Source organism: Gallus gallus, chromosome 7 (genome assembly GCF_016699485.2).
Source record: "Gallus gallus isolate bGalGal1 chromosome 7, bGalGal1.mat.broiler.GRCg7b, whole genome shotgun sequence".
Classification (NCBI taxonomy): domain Eukaryota; kingdom Metazoa; phylum Chordata; class Aves; order Galliformes; family Phasianidae; genus Gallus; species Gallus gallus.
In genome coordinates, this window is record NC_052538.1 from 29,924,276 (window position 1) to 29,944,555 (window position 20,280).

The 20,280-nt window shown below is 39.0% G+C and overlaps 1 protein-coding gene across 3 annotated transcripts in view; it reads left to right on the forward strand.

Annotated features, from left to right (window-relative positions):
* The window catches only part of MGAT5 (alpha-1,6-mannosylglycoprotein 6-beta-N-acetylglucosaminyltransferase), a 111,375-nt gene that overhangs the window by 82,055 nt on the left and 9,040 nt on the right, over window positions 1–20,280 (forward strand). For all 3 annotated transcript variants that reach the window (XM_040704259.2, XM_015289923.4, XM_015289924.4), the window contains 4 exons: window positions 4,976–5,125; window positions 12,222–12,368; window positions 15,482–15,598; window positions 16,401–16,475. In XM_040704259.2, coding sequence (XP_040560193.1) covers window positions 4,976–5,125; window positions 12,222–12,368; window positions 15,482–15,598; window positions 16,401–16,475 — 489 coding nt within the window. The remainder of the gene's footprint in view (window positions 1–4,975; window positions 5,126–12,221; window positions 12,369–15,481; window positions 15,599–16,400; window positions 16,476–20,280) is intronic.

The following is a 20,280-nucleotide window of genomic DNA, read 5'->3' on the forward strand; positions in this document are numbered from 1 at the left end:
AGCATTTCAATTAAAAGGGAATGCTTGAAGCCTTTCACATCTTCTTAGCTCCCACAGGTCTATTTTTTTTTGCTCTTCCCGCAGCTTCCCATCATACTGTTCCAATACTTGTGCTCAATCATAGAAAGAAGAGTTGAGATTCATTTTCAATTCTAGCTTTGCAGGGTGGCATGAGAGAAGGCAGAATTTGACCTGAATGAGAAAATACTCATCAAAATGTAGCTTAACAATTGTATAATGATTGCTTTAGTAAAACGTTGTGTTACAGTGCATTGAAGTTGCTTTAAAAATATTTTTATGTTGAAAGATGAATTTATGTGTTTGTTGCTAATGCCCCTTGACAAGGTGTGCATTCTTAAGTGTGTACTGTCTGCATAGCAAGTTTTGAGGAATTGTAAGTGGGAGATGTTTACACTTCAGCTAGCTTTTATTAGGAAAGTATATAACCAAGGCTACTCATATGAAGCTTTCCACTTCATAGCTGCATCTGATGTGTGTAATTTCCCCACTGTATTCCATGTTGGATGAATTGGGAAGAATAAGATGGGGCAAAGTCCGAGAGGAAAAACTACACTTCTGGGGAATGTTTCTATTATAAGCAAAGATCAGTGTTTTGCTGCTGGCAGCATTGCATTTCATTTCCTTCTGATTCTTTTTTTGTACTTCAGATTTAGCGACATGCTTTGGATGAACATTTCATTTCATTTTTAGAGAGAGAAGAAGCATAAGGGAAAGGGGAAAAGATCCTTCTCACCTTTTCTCTCTCACCTGCTCAGTGCACTCACCAACTTATCTTGTAGTGTTTTTTTTTCTTGTCCTTCAGATTTACAGCAGCACTGTGAGCTTATCTGTGAATTAAAACTTGACTTTGCTGCTGCCACTAGGCACCGGGAGCACTGTCCTTTATGCCACTTAGCAAGCTGAAATAAACCAGGCACTTTAGTCAGTGATCAGCTTCACTTTTTTTCAGATCTCTGCAGCTGTTGTATGAACTAGTCAGGTGTTACAGTACCAGTTAACATCATTGTCTAGCAATATTTGGTTACCAGAAAACCAACGCAACAGCTTTTTCTTCCTGTGGTCTCACTTGCTAATTTCTTTTGTACCCCTGTACTTTCCTGCTTCAGTGCTTACAGTGCACAAATACTTCACGTTGTTAGTTCTGGAAATTCCCATTCAAAGAGCAGGAAATTCTTTGTTAGGCATTAGTAAGCACTGGATAACAGCAGAATTGGCCAATCTTCTAAAAACCTCGCTGATAAAAATGATTATAAAATTTTAAAAAGGTTTTGTGGATTAAATGGAGGAAATGATCAGTGACATAGATAAATGCTGGTCTTTGCTGAGATGCTTTATTCATTCCTTGTGCAAATATATATATATGCAAACAAATACTGTCAATGTACATGCCAGTGTATGTTTTGTACAGGGATTTGAGGTGAGTGCCTAATAAGAGGTTCATAAACAGACATTGAGGGAGCACAAAAACATTGCAAGGTTATATAATACTTCTTGTGCATATTCTCTCTCCTACCAAATTTTTTCAACCCAGGGATTTATCTGATTTTTTTGCCTACTGATAAAGCACCTCTTGACCAGTTTTTTGAGATCTCTTAAGACCTATCTCCTAAGCATAGTGTAATCTTGATCCTATGCAAAAATGAAGATTTTTTGTTTCCAGGCTTCTTAGGCATCTTATGCTTGCGTCAGGCTCAATTATGCACTGTGAACATGGCACTGGGTTTTGGCTGACCTTGGACTTGACGTTTTAGCAAATAAGCACTCTGGTGTTTGAACCTTGAGACTTACCAGTACTCACTTAGGAAATACACAAAGAACTGTTCCAGTAATTCTTTTCTGAATTACGTTTCTCAACTTGTGCAAAAATAATTGTGTTCTGACTTGTTTAATTGTTTGAAGATGGGACTGGTTATATGCCTGTTTTACAGTTTGAACTTTCAACCCCTTCATCTGGTCTGGGACTGAATCAAGATCTGTGTAATGTAATCAGCCTGCAGTCCTGTGTATGTGGTGGTTAGTTTAGTTCCTTGCTGAATTTCTAATGTTCTGTGAGCTTACTCAAGTGGTCTAAAATTGCAAAAATGTATGAAAACTTTACACTGACAAAGGATATCACAAGGTGATATGTGGATGTCCTTTATCATGACAAGAAAAAAGCAGACTTTAGTTCTTCATGCATCATGTTTCTGCCACGTACTTCTGTTGCATTTATACTTTTACATTTTGATCCACCAAACGTAAAATTTCAGCCCTTCATGCTGCACCTTGCTGCCAGCATTTTCTTATGGAAAGACTTTGCAGACTGTTGTCATCTGATTGCTTTGATGGGAAAGGCCTTACAATGCCTTTGAAGGCAGGTGGAAATAATTGATGTATGGTAAGGACAGTTCTTCACTCAATAATCAACAAATATTTCTTGCTTTTCTTGAATGGCAAGTTTATTTTAGCTGCTAAAAACTTGTTTCAGAAAGGGCTCGTATGACTGTTAGTTACCACTACCCTTCCGTTTTGATTCTGAGGAAAAATAATTTGCTCTATTTTCATGTGATAGTCTTTCATGCTCATAAGTTTTGCACTGCGGAGAGTGAATGTAGTGAATAATACAGCTTGACCCCGACTCTGAAGAGCAATTTGATTGTGCTTTACTAGTGCTTTACTAGCTTTAGTAAAGCTAGCTAGCTTTACTAGCTTTACCCCAGCCCATGGTCGTGATCTCTTTGCATTTCTTTGATTCTCTTTGAATTACCCTTAGGTAAAGTAAAAACCAGGAGTTTACTTTTATTTTTTAAGATTAAAGAAAATTTAAATCCCCACTCAAGCAATCAAACTCAGGAAGTGGTTTAACAATGAAAGGAATGCTCTTATTTTGTTTGCACATCACGTTTCTTTATTTACTTGCAGTCCTTGTATTTCTGAAGGCCATACTTATGATTTCTTATTTTCTAATTGGTTGTTTTAAGTGTTTAGAATATTTTTGTCATGTAAGACCTTCCCTACTCCCCAAAAAGTGCAACTGTAAATACAGCATGGAAGCCTACTCTTTTCCTCCTGTGTTGGTATGCTGCCCTTCTTTAACCCTGCATTCCTCATTTTGTAGCAAGCAATTGCTGGTATTTAGACAGAAGACAGCACATAAACACAGTAAGAATATTCACTTTGTTATTAACAGGTAATTTGGGAAATATTTTTGGGATAAATTCAGTGTCCTCTATATCTATCAAAGAATGTTTCCAGCAAAATTTTTAATGGACATCACAGGTGTTTCTCAGAAACCCTCTAGATTTTTATTGTCATCGTGTACAAGCAGGATGTGAAAATGGGACAATTGTATTGGTCCATTTTATGTTCATCTTTGAAAATGAGATAATGGATAAGAATAAGGTGGTAGCAGAGCTAGTTCAGATCAAAGATTTATCTTCTCTGACTCCAAAAACAGCCAAGACTTGATGTGTAAGAAAGAACGAAAAGTTCTGGAATTGGTTTTCTTTTAACAAAATGTATGAGCTTCTCTAAGTTTCTAATTATGTTACTTTATTTTACTAATAATGGGAGGAACATCTCTTCAGATTTGAAAAAGAAGAAAAAAGCTTGTTTTTTGTTGTTTTTTTTTAAATAGTTTGTATTAATTAACAATAACAGCAACCCTTTGTCTCCATTTGTTGCCTATTTTACATAATGCTTAACACAGGACACTGAATGGTGCAACCTTGGCCAACCTACCAGAACAGAGTGATTCAGTGATGAGACAGGCAGTCCACTTCATCAAATACAGCCTTACCAGCAGAGGTAGCAAAAGCAAGAAGCCTGTAATTATGTGACATTAAATAACCTGTGCATTTGAATGTATACCAACAATTCATTTAGGAAGCATGTTCTAGGAAGTATTGATGTTCATTCATCCAGGCCTGATGTCTTATTGCTTCTTCAAGATTTGAAAAGACAGGTTTTTTCCAGTCAACTTGCCCTTTGAATGAACTTTGGTAAAACTGTTGCCAGCTATCACACAGGGCTGTGGAAGAACCGGGTACAGAATTTACATGACAAAAGTAGTCATTTGAAGCTGCCAAAAAGTTAAGAAACTTGTTGTGTGATTTTAGAGTTATTACTAAGACTGTGTGCAAATACTGAGGGGAAGTATCTGATCTCTGCTGCGTACTGGCTGTAAATGCAGTCTTTAGCTAATTGCTTTTGGAATGCTGGTAGTCTTTAAAACTCAAACTCAAAAAGCATGGCACTGAAAATTAAAACTAATTCTTGTTTGCAAATTAGGATGGTATACTGTTTTCTTGCGTGCTTTTTATTTTGTTTAATGCAACAGTATAAATCTGTTTACTCTGGGTGTTTTCCAAAATGCTTTTTAAACTTCAGGTAGTTGGAATATTTTCAGGTATGTCATGAGACTGAGATACTACGCGTTTAGATAAGAGTATGTGTTCATTTGGCAGGAGCGTAGCTTGTGAAGTGAGATTCGAGCTTTTCTTCACAAAGAAGGTGAACAATTACTTTGTTACATCTCCAAGAAAAGAGTGACAGTTTGATATTTCACAGTGAGATCATTTATAGTTTTTGTTGTTTGGGGATTGTTACTGTTTTTTTGTTTTCACAATTTGAAGACAAATACTGTTTAGGCAGTGCTGAGTATACAGCTATCTGGTGACCTACGTTCTATCCAGTTAGAAATTAATAGAACCTTTATATTTATTTATTTTTTACATGTATTACAAATAAAAAAGCTGCTTTTTTTTAAACTAGTAAAAAAGAAAACTAAAAACTTAATGAAAGATTGGATATTATATGAGTCATGCAGAGAAAACATTAAGAGTGAGCATGTAAGGAATCATGCAAGAAAATGTGAGAATGAGCAACTTCTTCCCTTTCTGTCATTTTGGTATCTGATCTTGATCCCTGCTTGTAATGTGTATAGTCTGAAAATATTTTATTGTTGCTACCACAGGACAAGAAGGCTTATCTGGACGTCATTCACACCTATATGGAAGTTCATGGAACTGTTCATGGGACAAGCACCATTTATATTCCTGGCTATGTAAAAAACCATGGTATACTCAGTGGGCGGGATCTGCAGTTTCTACTGAGAGAAACCAAGGTAAGTTTGTCAAGGAGAAACAGCAAAAATAGGTAAAGAGAGACAGCATCTGAAGTACATGCATTTCACCTCCTACAACTGCACTCCTAATTTTAAAGTTCTAGAAATATAAATGATCCAATGAAAAAGAAATTTAATTTTCTTCCATATGCTAATAACACATTCGTGATCGTGCCCATGTTTTTTGGATTGACAGCTATTACTGGAAAATTGGGACTACTACCTACAATCTAGGGGAGACATTTAACAGCGAGCTTCAAAAACATGGCTAAATTTGTGTTTCATTTTCCTAAATGTTGTATTCAGCTCAAGGAGATTATCAGCTGAGAGAATACTTTGTTTCAGGTCCATAATGTGAAAGTTAAGTATTATACGAAAGCTGTACAATATGAATGCTTGCTCTGCCATACCAATGACTTTAACCTGAAGTAACCCCACTCTGTAGGGAGGAAAAGAAGAAAGGCAAGCCCCTCATTTTCCATTCCTTTCCTTCCCTCTGCTCCAGTTGTGCAGAGACGAGAGAGAACAGAAGAGCATGCTTTTCATGGTATGCTTTGCCTGTGGCTTCATAGTCAAGGGAGGTCAAGATAAGCGACAATGTATACATTTAAATAAATACACTTTTGTCCCTGCAATTGGAATGTTTTGTTGGATTTTCATTGCCATTCCCATAATCCTTGTAGAACATTTTACAACACTAAGATGCTTTAGTATATTACATTTAAATAGAATGTTTAACTTTCAGTTGGTGAAATAAATGGGGTTGTGTGTTTAAAATTAGCAAAATATATAGAACTTACTCTCCACTGTTGATGGTTTCTTGCTGTGCACTTCCACAGAAGAATCTATTAAAAAAGAAAAGAAAAGCCATTTTCCAGTCTTCCCACACAACAGTAGAGATCTCCTTTTGATTGCTGGGGGAAACGATGGTAATTTGACATCTCTGCATGACAGCTGTTGGCAAATTATGACTTTTTAAAGGCAACCACTGGGTGTATGTACTTCATACATACAGATACACATAATGTTGCAGATTAAAAAGTCAACATTTACATTCATCATAGATAATACTGAGATTACACAGCTTTTCACCCTCATGGAGTATGAAATCACTGTGTTAACCACAGTACTAATGTGGGTGGAATTTTGACATTGTAATAACCCCAAGCACAAACAATCACTTCTTGTGAAAAAAAATACATTCTATTGAGTGGAATAGTAAACTAAATTAATGAGTTTCCTGCAGAATTACTGGTGTCCTTATAATTAATTAAAGAAAAAAAAAAAGCAGCAGTTCATAATACCAATTATATTTGAGTAAGTCTTCATCTTTAATTCATTATCAGCTCTCTTAGATATATTATACCAAAAAATATGATTTTTATTATTAAATAGATAAATGGATAAATAGACTAAATGGATAGCTTCTCCTGTTAGTGGTTGTATTTGGTGTATGCTAAGATGCAACATAAAGACATAATTTAGGACAAATTCAAGTTAATACGTATTTTGCAGTTTAGCATGGGGTCTTATGACTGGAATTAGCAAGTCTAGTTTTACTCCATACTTTGACTAGTGAGATCCAATGGAGGATACTGGCTTGTGGTGGGGAGGTAGTTCTGTGATCAGCAAGTTGTTTATTTCTCACAAACTGAATTTCTGTGAGAAGTGTGGATGCAAGCTATTCTCTTTCCAGAGTCCTACAGGCACTTTAGATTTTAATGATTTTCTATACTATTGTGCATTGCCGGTTTGTTTTTCTCCTAACACTGAGGAAAATCCTTTGAAAATGTAATGCATTCTTTTTGTCAGATGGCAAAGAAACACACTGATGTGCTTGAGAAAAGTTAAAAGATGTAACCAGGCTAACAAACCTTTGGCCTGATAATAAGCAGTTAGGAGTCCATCCAGTTCTCCTAATACTTACTTTGTTTTATTGTCAGACAAATCAGAGTGCAATGCAGTTCTGATAATGAAATGAAATATGTCTTACTACACCATTAATTTTGGTTATTACTCCTGTATAATTCTTGTCCCAAGATATCTAGCTGAAGATCAAAACAGCTGCATCCTGATACTGAAAGTGGAAACTGAGAATTACTGTTTAATTGAATTGCACTTTTTTAGTCAGAGCTGTTTGTTTGATTTTTTTTCTTTGGGATTTTATTTTATTTTTTTCTAACTGATGTTTAGCATCTCATAGGATCCATGGCTTTTCTGCTTCAGCATATGGTTGATTCTTAGTGTTAATCTACACACTCGATCTAAGTCTTCTTGTTGCCTGTACATTCACAGTTTCTGATTCTGATCTCCTTTGAGACAACAGTTTAACATAGCTCAGTATAAAGCGCCATTCACCTGTCTCCATTGGCCATCTGCTACATTTGTGAATTCATCATGTTGGTATCAATAGTTCCTGGCATTGAATTGCTAGCGTCAGTGCGGGGTTTTCACAGAAATCAAGCTGACTTAAAAGGGAGCATTGTGCCCTGAGAAGCTTCCTGTGAGTGTGCACATGCATCCCGTGATGTCCAAGGACACTTTTTAATCATAATCACTTTAATTGCCAGGCAACGTGACCAGACCCCATAATGAATTTAGTTAAGGTTTTTTGTCACTGAAAAGTCAGTGTGCTGAAAATCCATGAACAACAGGAGCTGTACCTTGCTGGTGGCAACATCTGTGCATGCAGAACTCACTTGAGCCATCTAGCCTGTTGTTCACTGTCTCTAAGCAACAAACTTTCCCTTTAAGCTTCCAGAAACTTTCTGATTTTTCTTTCTAAACATACAGTTCAAGATCCAAGGGCAAAGATTCTTTCATCGTATATGATTTCAACATTGTGGTAGCACATTTTTGTCAGGTCAGTTTACAAATGATCTAGTTTTAGAAAGTCAGAGCTAAATAATACTTCAACAAGTCACCCAACTGAAGCTACCCACACCTGTCAGCTTACTTTCCACCACTTCATTTTGCCCTTAAAAAGAAAATTCCAATAGGTGACAGCTCAGTCATGGCATTTGTTCATATTTGGTAGCTGGTATAGGACACGGTTATTCTCAAAAGCACGCAGCTGCCATTTTCTCCTAGAGTACATCACAAAGCAGTGCATTTCAGCCTAAGTGTGCTTTTCAAGCAGAGGGTGCTACTCGACATCCAACTTGGCTAGTTCAGCTGTGTGGTGCGTGACAAGCTGTAGAGATGCAGCAATTCCTGAGGAGCAGATGCGGAGCCATTCATCACCTCAGAGCAACAGAGGGAGGCAAGGTGCAGCCTCCGTGCCAACTTCCCTGCTGGGCTGGCACCAGGCTGTCCTCAGAGAACCAGCACTGAGATTTTGAGAAACTCCTCCTTTTGAGAAGATTTCACTTTGCGCTCCCTGTCCTTGCAAATTTTTGAGGGAATCCAAATTCTTCTACTAAACGGTGGTTTATGCTTTCACAGCAGTGATTAATGAAATAGTAGGATCAATAGCTTTTAAGGTAGTTTGAGAAAAACCTGTCGTAATGTTGGATAAGCATAAATAGGAAAATGAACTTTAACTTTTCGATATTGCCTTTTATGAAGTAATATAATTTTGCTTCCAGACTCATAAAAAAACAGCTGAACAGGCATATAAAAAGCAAATCTGTTGTGAAGGTATTTCAATCTCAAAAGGAAGGACTTTTTCAGAAGGCATTTTATATTAATGAGGAAAATGTATTAAGGTAGTTAACAACAGACTTTGCCATACTTCTCTTTCCATAGTTCAGAAGAGAATATACAAAATAGTCCAGTAAAGAGGCACACAATAAAGAGTCTCTGGAATATGAAATATTTCTGTTCAGCTCTTCAGAATTATACAGTTAAAATATTCAGCCCTAGTTTTATACTTAGGGCTATATTTTAGATTATTTGTTCAAGTACTTGTTTTAATAACAGTCCAGTATGTTGCTGTGAATTCTGTGGGTAAATTGCTTGGTGCTAACTGAAGTGACTGATTTCAAACAATACATACTTTTAAATTTGCTTTTCATGGCAGTGGTTGCAGAGTACTTGTTATGGCAAATATCATGCCAAAGAAGTCCCCATTTAGCTGCTACACCATGACAGAAATGCCGAGGTGACGATCAGAAGAGTGGTGTTTTGGGTGCCGTGATGCTCACTGGCCAGCTCAAGAGCCTGAAATTCTGTAGCAGGAGTTCGTTTCACTGCAAAGGCAGAAAAGGTTCCTGAGGAGCCTACCTTATGATAAACCAAAGTAACCCTGTAAAGGCTTCAACACCTGTGTATTTGTTTAAGTTGTGCAAGTGAGATTGTGGATCTGAATCGCCATCTTTGATTTGTGCAGGCCTGCAGGTGCACGTGGGTACCAGACCTTGCAAACAAGGAAATGGTTTGAATAAAGGAAACGAAAGAAAGCTGCTGCTAATAATCATTTTACATCTGTATTTATTTTGCTGTTATCTCCTGTAGAAATACTTTTATACTGTAAAGTCCTCCTGGCAATCATCTCGTTACATATGGTGTAAGCGTACACCGCCTACTGTGGCATGTGCCCATTTAAAGAACTGTGTGAATAATAATGGTGTGGCTTTCAAAAACATTTTGAAGTTGAGAATAATGCTCACATACAGAATGAACTGCTTTGAATCACTAACTTATCAGTGATGGATAAGGGAATTCTACTTTGCATAGCAGCTTTGCTCCAGCTAGCAAGTCAAGATCAAGGCCCGCCTTCCTGGGTGGTGTGTGCCCACAGTCACACTGCCAACACACTCCAATGTGAAGCTTTTCATTACGGAGCTGCAGCCACAGGGTGAAGCAGCCAGGTCTGCACAGGCCCAGCATGTGCGAAAAGAGCAGCACTCGTAAGCCACAGTCAGGAGCCCTGTGTGGAGGCAGCAGTGTTCTTTTGTGTCACAAATATGTAGAAATATAGTCTGTCCTAAATATCTGTTGTCTTGCAGGTGAGAGCCTTCTCTTCCACACAGTCTTTATCCCATACTAACCAAGGAACTTCAGGCCAGTTTCCAGCAGCAGGGCGTAGATTCGCTTTGGGGATCTCAGCTGAGCTAATGAAGATGATGTGAGGGGAGAGTGTTGGAAGAACTGGGGGCTGGAAGGAGGAGCTGGGGGCTGCAGGCAGGAGTGAGCTGGGCTGCAGTGTGAGGCCCAGGGCCAGCAGGCAGCACACACCAAACCACCTTTCTAACCATAAGGAACATCTTCCTTTATTTCTTCAAAGGTATGGTGCTGCTTAGAACTAAGGCTTGAAAATTGATGTGAAACAGGTGGTAGGCTATTTATTATAGATTAAGTGTTGACAGTGTGCTCTGTGCTGTCAAAACATAAAAACATGTTTCTTTCCCCATGGAGCTTCCTCCTAAGTAAACGGACCAGCCAGACACAAAACTGTTCAGCAGTGCACAGCAGCAGCTTATTAAAAAAGTGAAAAATGAAACAAACAAACCTGCACTCTCTACATAACAGGCAAACACAGGATCATAGGAGAATTGATGCTTCAGATGGTTGTAATTGCTGGTTCTCAGCTGGATTTTTTGCCTAAGCAAAGCAGTAGTTTTACAAAAAAACAAACATCCTGCATGCAGATTGTATGAAATAGTTTCACATCTAATTTGTTGTTTTCAAAAGATTTCCTTCCTTTAAATTAAACCTCTTTTGATGTGAAATTTAGTATGTTTTCTTTTTCCTTTTTTTTTTTTTTTTTTTTAAGCTGTAAGTTAATATATCCTATGCCACGTATAAAACCCAAACTTAGGTAATGTAGCTTCGGTGAAGATAGTCGTTCAGATCTTTTTTTCTCAGCCTCTGGAGCATTTCCTGTAGGATTTCCCAGCAAGATAGCTGGGAAGAGTTTAGCAAGTGGATGACTTTTTTTAACCTGAAAATTGGAAACTGAAGAACCAACGTTCAGCTCCATGCTGTGAAAATTGTATGTTCTCAAACAAGGTGAGAAGGTTAACCTTCTTTTTGGATGGCCAACCTAGAAAAATACTGTTGTCATGGGTCAGAGAGGGCCGATGCTGCAATGCCTGTGCACAGCACTACTGACTACAGGTCTGTGTATGGAGGTGAGGTTGGCTTCTAGAGTGGGCCATCAGTTGTGAATCTTCTGTTACTAGCATTCATTTCCATGCTGCAGAAAACAAGGTTAGAATAGTGTCATTGGAATTCCTTGAATGCATGGTTCTGATGACAATTCTAATACATGAATTCTAATATTCTAACAGTTACAGAGATTCCCTTTTGTTCTGAAAAAAGAGTAGCTATATAAACACATATATACGTATATGAAGTCGTCAAGCATTGCTGAGACATTGCTGTTATCATCAGAGCTTTTCATTCTGCCATTATACTTTCAAATAAAATTATTTAGTTCAGGAATTATGCTAGGCCAAGAAGGGGATCAAGATACAAATAAATGCTATGCAACTCTGACAAAATACTAAATTTCTTGACATTGAGGAAAAACGCTGCCTTTTCTAGAGCACCTGTCATCTCAGCTGACAATAAGAATAGCTTTGTGATGCAGTTTACCTCCTGCAGCGTACCTTGGGGCGTTGAATCTACTTAATCCTATGCAAACCTGACTAGTTAGTGTCTTCAGTTGATGTTTGCTGCCATCTACCGTTTTAATTAGACTTAATCTGCTTGCCAGGAGCATGTTCATATTGGCGAAACCAGCAAGTTAGCTGATGTGGGAGAGGGGGAAAACAGTACTGTGGCTGTTTGGTGCGGTTACTGCAATAAAACTTATACTTGCAAGGCAGCCCAGAAGTTTCATTTGAATACCAATCAAATCACCAAATGATTTCACCCCTCCAAAAAAATTGAAAGGGTCTGTTGTTCCCTCAGCTGCATGAAAAGCCATCTTAGTTCATTACAGAAGATTATTGTCAAATGTGTTTGACAGGACATTCCATTACTGCTTAGGTATGAGGGAGTGAGCTGCTGAATCACATTTTCTTCTTAATGTTGTTTTTTTGTAGGCTTGTATATTTTGAGTGTGTGATTGTTTATTTTGTGTTAGGCCTTAGCTTTCAATTTCTGTAAAGAGCAAACACTCAGACAGACCTTCTTTTCTTCTTTTCAGCTGTTTGTTGGTCTTGGATTTCCCTATGAAGGGCCTGCTCCTTTAGAGGCTATTGCCAATGGATGTGCTTTCCTAAACTTAAGATTTAATCCACCAAAAAGTAGCAAAAACACAGAATTTTTCAAAGGCAAGCCGACGCTCCGAGAGGTAAGCTTTGTTAATATTGATAGGTTCTTTACTGAGAATGACTGTGGATTTCTTTTTAGTAACACAATACAGGAGAAGTTGCATAAATATTCACAGTTTATTGCAAGAAATGTACAACTGTCATTTTCGTTAGCCATCCGTGGGATTAGCAGTCCTCATGAGCAGTCCCATGCATAATGGAAATTTTTCATTCACATACTGTTAAACTTCACCTCTGTGTCTGTGTGTACGTTCTGCTAATCCTTATTCACAGACCATAAACTAAACTCTGTTTGTACACCCAATGTTCTGACATGGAACAGGTCGTGCGTGGTGCCTTGTTAGAAAGCATTTTTATTTAGTGGAAGAAACGTATTACTGTGTTCTTCACGGGAGCTAAATAGGTGTCTTCATTCTTAGAGTAGCATTTGGAGGATTGTTGTATACGTTTTTATATTTATTTCTTTCTCTGGAAAAAAAAAATCTATTCAAGTCACAGTTGAGCACTGCCATTAATGCTAACAACACACTATATTTGCAGTTGAACACAAAATGAATTTGGAGAACTGATTATTTGAGGTAAGAGGAAAACTAAACCTCAAGCTTACAGAACAGCCAGGGTGTTTAGCCTCTGTTAAGAGAAGAACGAGGCTAAGTAAGCCTGCCAGCTATGGCACATGCCTACAACACCTGCAAGCATTTAGTAGTCATGTAGCCTTTTCTGATAACAGGTCTTTTACTTGTGACCATAACTTCTTCATAGATGTGTATAGGTATTTCCTTTACATACTTATCTGAAGGAATGCTTAGGTGATGAGAAGCTTGCACAGCAGTATCTCATAAATGATGCTGTGTTTTGGCTTTATACGCTGTGTACTGAGCAGTGCCAGCACACTGATGAGCAAAGGACAATTTCCTATTTACAACCATGAACATAAGTTGATGATAAGTTTGCGTGCCAGGGCTGTAGGTTCTTCTCAGCTCGTCGTACCTCAGCCCTTCCCACAGTTTGCACTGCTACCTCCAAAGGAGATAGCAAGAATGAAAAGAAGCCCACTTGAACCTTCTCCTTGGACTTGGCACCTCTCAGAGCTTTCCTTCTCTGAGTTGCTCACCTGTCTCTCTCTTCTAAAAGTTGTTCTGTGCCCAAACACTACAACTAGTCAGGCCTGCTTGTGGCCCACCTTTCTCTAGTAGAAGTTTTAGTGCATGGAATGCTCTGCTAAATCCTGCTGACATCTGTCAGCTGTAACAGAAATACCGTGCAGTTGACCTGCACAGAAAACTAATCCCTACTGACAGCTTCAGTACAAAACAATATAGTGAACGTTCTTCACAAATGTTACTCCATTCATGTGCTCAGTTGATCTATTGTAAAACTAACCTTTGATGTGACTGGTTTCCACAACTGCATTTATATCTACTTATCTTGGTGCTGAATTCTTGAGTTTAAAAAAGTTCTTCTATCCCTCTGCCATTTTTTTCAAGTATTAACAACAAACATTTGTGTAATTCTGAAAATGAATTGATTATCCACTGACCGCTTTGAAAATTAACTCTATATTTTGTACAGTAAAGTAACCATTGCAAGTTGCTGTTTCTCACATACCCTAAGTATAGTTTGTTGCAGTGGATCTGGGGTGTGCAGTTACCTGCTTCCACTCTACCGGGTAAGAGAGATGGGAAAGGAGAAAAACAATCAGAAATTCACCTTCCAATAGCTTCTATGGTAGCAGTATTTGTACCGAGAGGTCCTCTCCATTTCTCTCCCTTGCAAAAAAAGAAAACACAGTATGCTACGTAAGACTACCTGAGATGTGTTTGATGGGTGTGGTTTCTTTCCTCACAGAAATAATTTTCTGCTTTTAGGGAGAAAAAGGACTTCAAATTAGAAATTAATTTCAAATCTACTTAAAACTTTTCTAATAAGTCTTAATTATAGCCAGATGGAGCATCTCCTGAGTATCTAAAATATCAAGCCTCAGCTAATTAAAGCATTTCAGTACTAGAAATAGTCTTAATTTTTTGTGAGTACGGGTGCAGAATGTCTGCTGCAGTAAAAACACATTGCTGGTTATTCTCAATACTCAAACAGTTACTGGTCTGGGAAGTGCAGTTACGTTCATCTTCCAAATCTGGCCTGGCTGTAACGTTGTTCTCTGCCTACTGAGATGGTAGAGGAAGAGTGGTCTAGTGCCCGACTCCTAAGGCTTTGTGCAATTTGAAAGACAGTCTGTGCTCGTGTTTTTAAAGGCACAGTGGAAGATTTTTTTGTTGGAACTGGAAGCAATAGAAATGTAGCTTCTGCAGCGTAAAGTTCAAACATAAGTGTCCTAGAAACTCAGGCAGTTGAGTAGCTCCAGTTAGTTCATTGTTTGGGTGAGAAAGAGAGCAAGGATGGTGAAAGCTGTTGCAGAATTCACTTGCAGTGCCATCCTGCTAGCGCTGAGGAATCTGACAAGCCATCTCTGGGATCACTTTTCTTGGTTTCTACTGGAGTATTTATTGAAATTGTTTCCTGACCAAGGGTTGAGCAGAATAGCAGTTAACACTCTCCTTGAGGTCAAATGATGCTTGTAGTAACAGCAGCAACAGAAACAGCAGTCACAATTCATCCTGAGTTATAGAAATGGTCTTTTATACACTTCTGCTCATAGAAGCTTGGAAGTGTTTGAAATTTGGAGAGACAGGGCAAGGGGTGCCGGCTCCAGCAGCCACTCACACGGGTCCAGCCAGGCCTGGCAGCAGTGGTGAGCTGTGACAGCTGGCACTGCTCTGTGAAGGAGCTGCGCCCAGCACAGAGGGCAGGCTGGGTCACACGAAGAGGAATTAATGTAAGCAGCAACTATTCTGCAGTGTAAGACGTTGTGAGGAGCAAAGCCACAAGTAAAAGTGCACAAATGTTGCTCATGAGCTGCATTGTAATCAGATTTCCAGTTTTCCTACTCAATGCACTCTCTGAATTTAAACATGGAGAATCTGAAAGATAGCTCAAAAGGAATGAAATTGACTGTTCAGCTCTAGCTGAATTCTTGCATTCTCCCAGTATATTTTAGTCACCAAATCTGGTGGAGAGTGAGGGGGAAAGCAATCCTAACACTGTCATTTTTAGCAATGCCATTTCTTCCTTCCAGCTAACATCTCAGCATCCCTATGCTGAAGTTTACATTGGGAAGCCCCACGTCTGGACTGTAGACATCAACAATCTTTCTGAAGTGGAGAAGGCTGTGAAATCAATTTTGAATCAAAAGGTGAGAAACGTATTCTCAATTTTAAATCAACACTTGAGAATATATCATGGAACATGAGTAGACTGCCTCATAATGTTAATTTAATTAGGGTGTTGCACTTCATAGGTTACTGGGGGAAAATGCTGTCATTCTATCCCTGTTGTATCTGATAATCATGACTTAGTACCAGGTAAGTCAGAATTTTACCTGAATAAAACAAATGTGAGGTGAAACCCACATTTCTATACAAATTCATTGTAAATCATAAAGCAATGTATATGTTGCGTGTTCACTGAGGTTTCCTTGTTGTTCATACTGCTTTGCAGGCTGTTCAGTACCAGCTTAACTCTTTTGACTGATTCAATAGCCGTAGCATAACTGCCCCTGAAATGCCTCTACACTTATGGAGTGGCATTCTAGCGAGGGCACTTTATGAAGAAAATAAAGGGGGGAAAAAAAAGGCAGATGTTTTTGGAAGTACCACATTCTTTTTTGTCACATTGCTTTGTTTTTCACTTCAGTTCCAGGACTGAAACTAGCATCCAGCAGGGTCTCGGGCTAGCTTTGTATCTCTTACTTTGCAATATGCCCTGAAATTCTAGTATTTGGCATACCCTTAAAGATGGTCATTGAGCTCCTTTTACAGCCATTGCAAAGGAGGAAAAATCAGCTTAAACTATTGATGACTTTGTCAAACTGTGATTTGTTAATGAGTATATTTGCTTCTATTATATGGCACTAAAAATACAAGCAGCTACCACAGTGCACCACAGCACTCATTTGAACAGAAACACACCTAACCTAATGAACTGCATTTCAACAGATTGACCCTTATTTGCCCTATGAATTTACCTGCGAGGGAATGCTTCAGAGGATGAATGCGTTTATTGAAAGACAGGTATGTGCTTTTATTGTGGGTGAATCTTTTGGTTTACATTGGGAACAGGGCAGCCTCTCTATTTTACAGCCTCCTAATGTTGCTGTTAAGGTGAAAACAGTGTGCAGCCCTTGGTAGACAATTGCTTGCTCAGATGAGGTTCCCAGGGGTTCACCTGGATGCAGACAGGGATACCTGTGCATTGGCTTGTGAAGCTCCCAGCAGATACTGTACCAGTGGGATTTTTATGCATGCAGAGGCTGTCAAGCAGTGAAGACAAAGTGCTGACTACCAGAATATTCACTCTGCTTTTCTGATTCATCCATGAATGCCTGATTTACCATACATCTTTGCAAAAATGAATATACTTGTTTGTGTTTCAGGAGCTAAGGCAGTTTTTTTTAACTATTATATAATGTGTATATAGACAGATAGCTATATGAAGAACCTTCCTTCTTCTGCTGACTTGTCGAAGTAGAAAAGCGAAGTAATTTTTCAGCATGAATGTGACTTCTTTTACAGCTGGCTTTGTCAGTGTGGGCACATACTAAAAAACTTTGGGTCACAAAGTATCACATAAATGCAGAGATACTTTTCAGTAGAACTACACTTAGACAAAAACCTCTTGGAGGTTTTTTCAAATATTCAGGTTTGGGAACCTGTAACTTAAAGGACTTTTGCATTATTGCATGCTGAGATCAGCAAAAGGTATTGAGTCGGAATAATAAACTGGACAGAATTGCATGGGATCCTGATTTCTAGAAACTGAATGTGTGCTTGGACTTCTGCCCAATGCCAGCTCTGCTGCAAAGGCCAACCTCTTGCCTTTTGTTCTGGCTGCTGCAGCAGAGTGATGAGGATAACCTATATCTCCGTTAAGCCAATTAACTTCTGGAATTTCTTTCAGAAACACTGAATGTGCTCCTGTACCTGTATTTCTGAAATATGACAGTATTACAGATAGTAATAGAGAATAACATGGCTTTAGACCAAAAGTTTAGTTAAAATAACATAGCTCTGTCCAACTTCCTGCCAACAAACACTTTATGCTTTTTGCTGGTACATTGACATCATAGCCTGTAAAAGTCTCTCCACTTCTTTTGATTCTTCTAAGTTAGCTGTAAATGAGAGGTTTTGACAATAAGGAAGAAATGGAGCTCAGTATAAGGAAGAAAAAGTCAATTTAGAGATTGCCCCAAAGATGCTAAGCTGTTTCTTTGCCCTCTACACCTCCCCCAGGGTTAAGACCTTGCCTTTATCACACCTGCTCAGAACTAAATGCAGCGTTATTGTGTTGCTCATGGCTTGACTAATGGCGAAAAGCTCTTGTTGCTTCACAGCCTTCAGGATGCTCAGTATTGTTATTACCTGCATTTACTTAGCACTATGCCTGACATGTCAGATGAAGCAAAAATAGAGGTGAAGACCTTGTTTTAAAGAGATTGCGGTTGGACACAGGTAGAACAGAGAAAGCAGAAGCTCTGAACAGGAATGGATATCACAGAATAAGCAGTAGGTCAGGTTGCCTAGGGCCTCATTCAACCTGGCCTTGAATGCAAGGTGTTGGTCTTTTTCACAGGTTGCAAGGTGCGTTAAGCGTAAGTGTGTGTGGTCTACGTGGTAATTTTTGAATGTGAAAAAGCCAGATGTCCAAACACGTTGGTCACCCAATGGGACAGTGAAACTGTAGGATTTCAAAGAGTTGTCTGTAATTCCCCTTTTGGGTCAGGGTCAGGAGGGAGGACGGTATTCTCACAACAGGCATTGTGAATTCCCTGCATTTTCAGACCCAGCAGCTGAACTGAAGGTCTTTAGGGTCTGGAGTGAGAGCTGCTGAGACCTGTGGTTGCCACTTTGCAATGCCACATTTAGCCAGAGTGATCCAGCTTTCACTCCAGGCTCTTCCTTCTTCCTGGCCCAACCAGCAGTTCAGCAGGTCCCTTGGTCCTATTGGCTCCAAGGCTCCAGAGATGGCTGTGTCAGCTCTGCTAGGGCAGCACAGGATGCAAACCCAAGGATAGGACTGCTCAGATCAGCACTGCCATCAGTCAGGGAACCACAGCATCTCCCAAAGCAGCTGCAGGGTTCCCTGCTGCAACCTGAGAGCAATTGGATGAGCCAAGGAGGGCTGGCTGAGCAGGCACACTGATCTTGAGAAGTGTGGTCCATCTGAGGAGTACTTGGGAACCCAGCAGAAAATACTTGTGTTTGCTCTCTATTGGGTGAGCAAACTGACCTGACCCGGCTGAGTGCCAGTGATGACATTCCGCTGGAGGGAAGAGCAGGGACAGCAGCAGCTTGTTATATGGGCTGTCCACCTCACCTTGAAATTATGATTACAGGTAGAACATGTATAACCACAGACTGTGCTGAACTTTAACCATCGGTTTCACGTAGCGTCTTTTATTTATCTTACCATAATGTGTGTGGGATTGTGTTACCAAACTAGGTTGCCCAGTTGATAGGTAAACCAGCCAGTGACAGCACAGCTCTGTGTGCTGGTATCTGTGAGGGCGATGGAGCAGAAATGGAGGCTGTGTTGGCCTAGATTTGGGGAAATATTTTCACTAAGACATTAAAAGCTGAAGTTTCCAGCAAATGGTGAAGACTCACAGGAGATTTCCTTGTCTTTGAATAACTTTGCCTTCTGCCCTCACAAGCTATGAATCCAATCCAATATTTACAATATTGTAACCTAGATAAATTCCCTCCTGCATCAAGTGTTTATTTATAAAAGTTCAGAATAAGCAGAGCACCCAAGTCCACATAACAAAGCAGCCCTTATGAAACAAGCTCATTAAAAAATACCATAAACCATCTATTGTTAACCTCTTTCATGTAAAATTAGTCTGTCAAAAATACCCTCTAAAATTACTTTTTTTTCAAATATGAAAGTTTATTCTTTTCATGTTATAGAATGCGCTAAACCAAATAAATTAATGCAACCTATTAATGAGAATGTATGAGTAAAAAAAAGTCAATTTGCAATGGGAGTTCATGAAAAATCACTTCTGCTCTTTGAATTTTTGTTTCTTCTCAATTTGTGCCTGAAGCACTTTTGTTTCCCTGACACATTTAGATGACTTTCTGTACGTGTGTTTCTTACTACTTTGGTTCATCCAAATGATATCAGATAAAGCAGCTGTACAAACTGGCAGTTCATTTGCAGTGATTATATGAAATGACTTATCAGAATAAGAGTCATAAAACACGCACAGATAAGGTCTAACTGTGATCTTCTGCTATGTGCTATCAGATGCTTAACAGATTATTTAGGATATTAAATGTATGGTTAAAGCTGGGGGTACAAAAGCTTCCTGCTTCAGCAGAGGAAATCTAAACAGAGGAGGAAAAAAAAAGATAATGAGAATCGGTAATTCTTTGGAGGTTTCATTTCATTAAATTTTCAAGTAGTTCTGTCTTTCTACGCCCTGGGTCACAGTCTGGGATCTGTTTGTACAAATATTTGCTTTGTTGGGAGAAGGCAAACCATGATGGTGATGGAGTGGGCCCGAACTGATGCCCATCTGATGAGACTCATCCAATCCTGAAGTAATGGCTGACTACAATGGAATGTTATTTACTTTTTTCATTTATAATGCCAAGACTGTAAATCTTTTACTTTCTATTTTGCTAGCAGGTGTGTTTGGATACCATTTCTTCCTTCCCTCTCTTGCTGCACATGACACTGCATCTATTAGGGCCAGTTTCTTTCATTGTCACAGAGCACTTTGACTTGCAGCTCAATCGAGGAGAACAAACAGACTCTCTGAACCCTGATTGCCTTATAAAAATCATCAGTCTTTTAAGTTCACTTCCTCAGTGT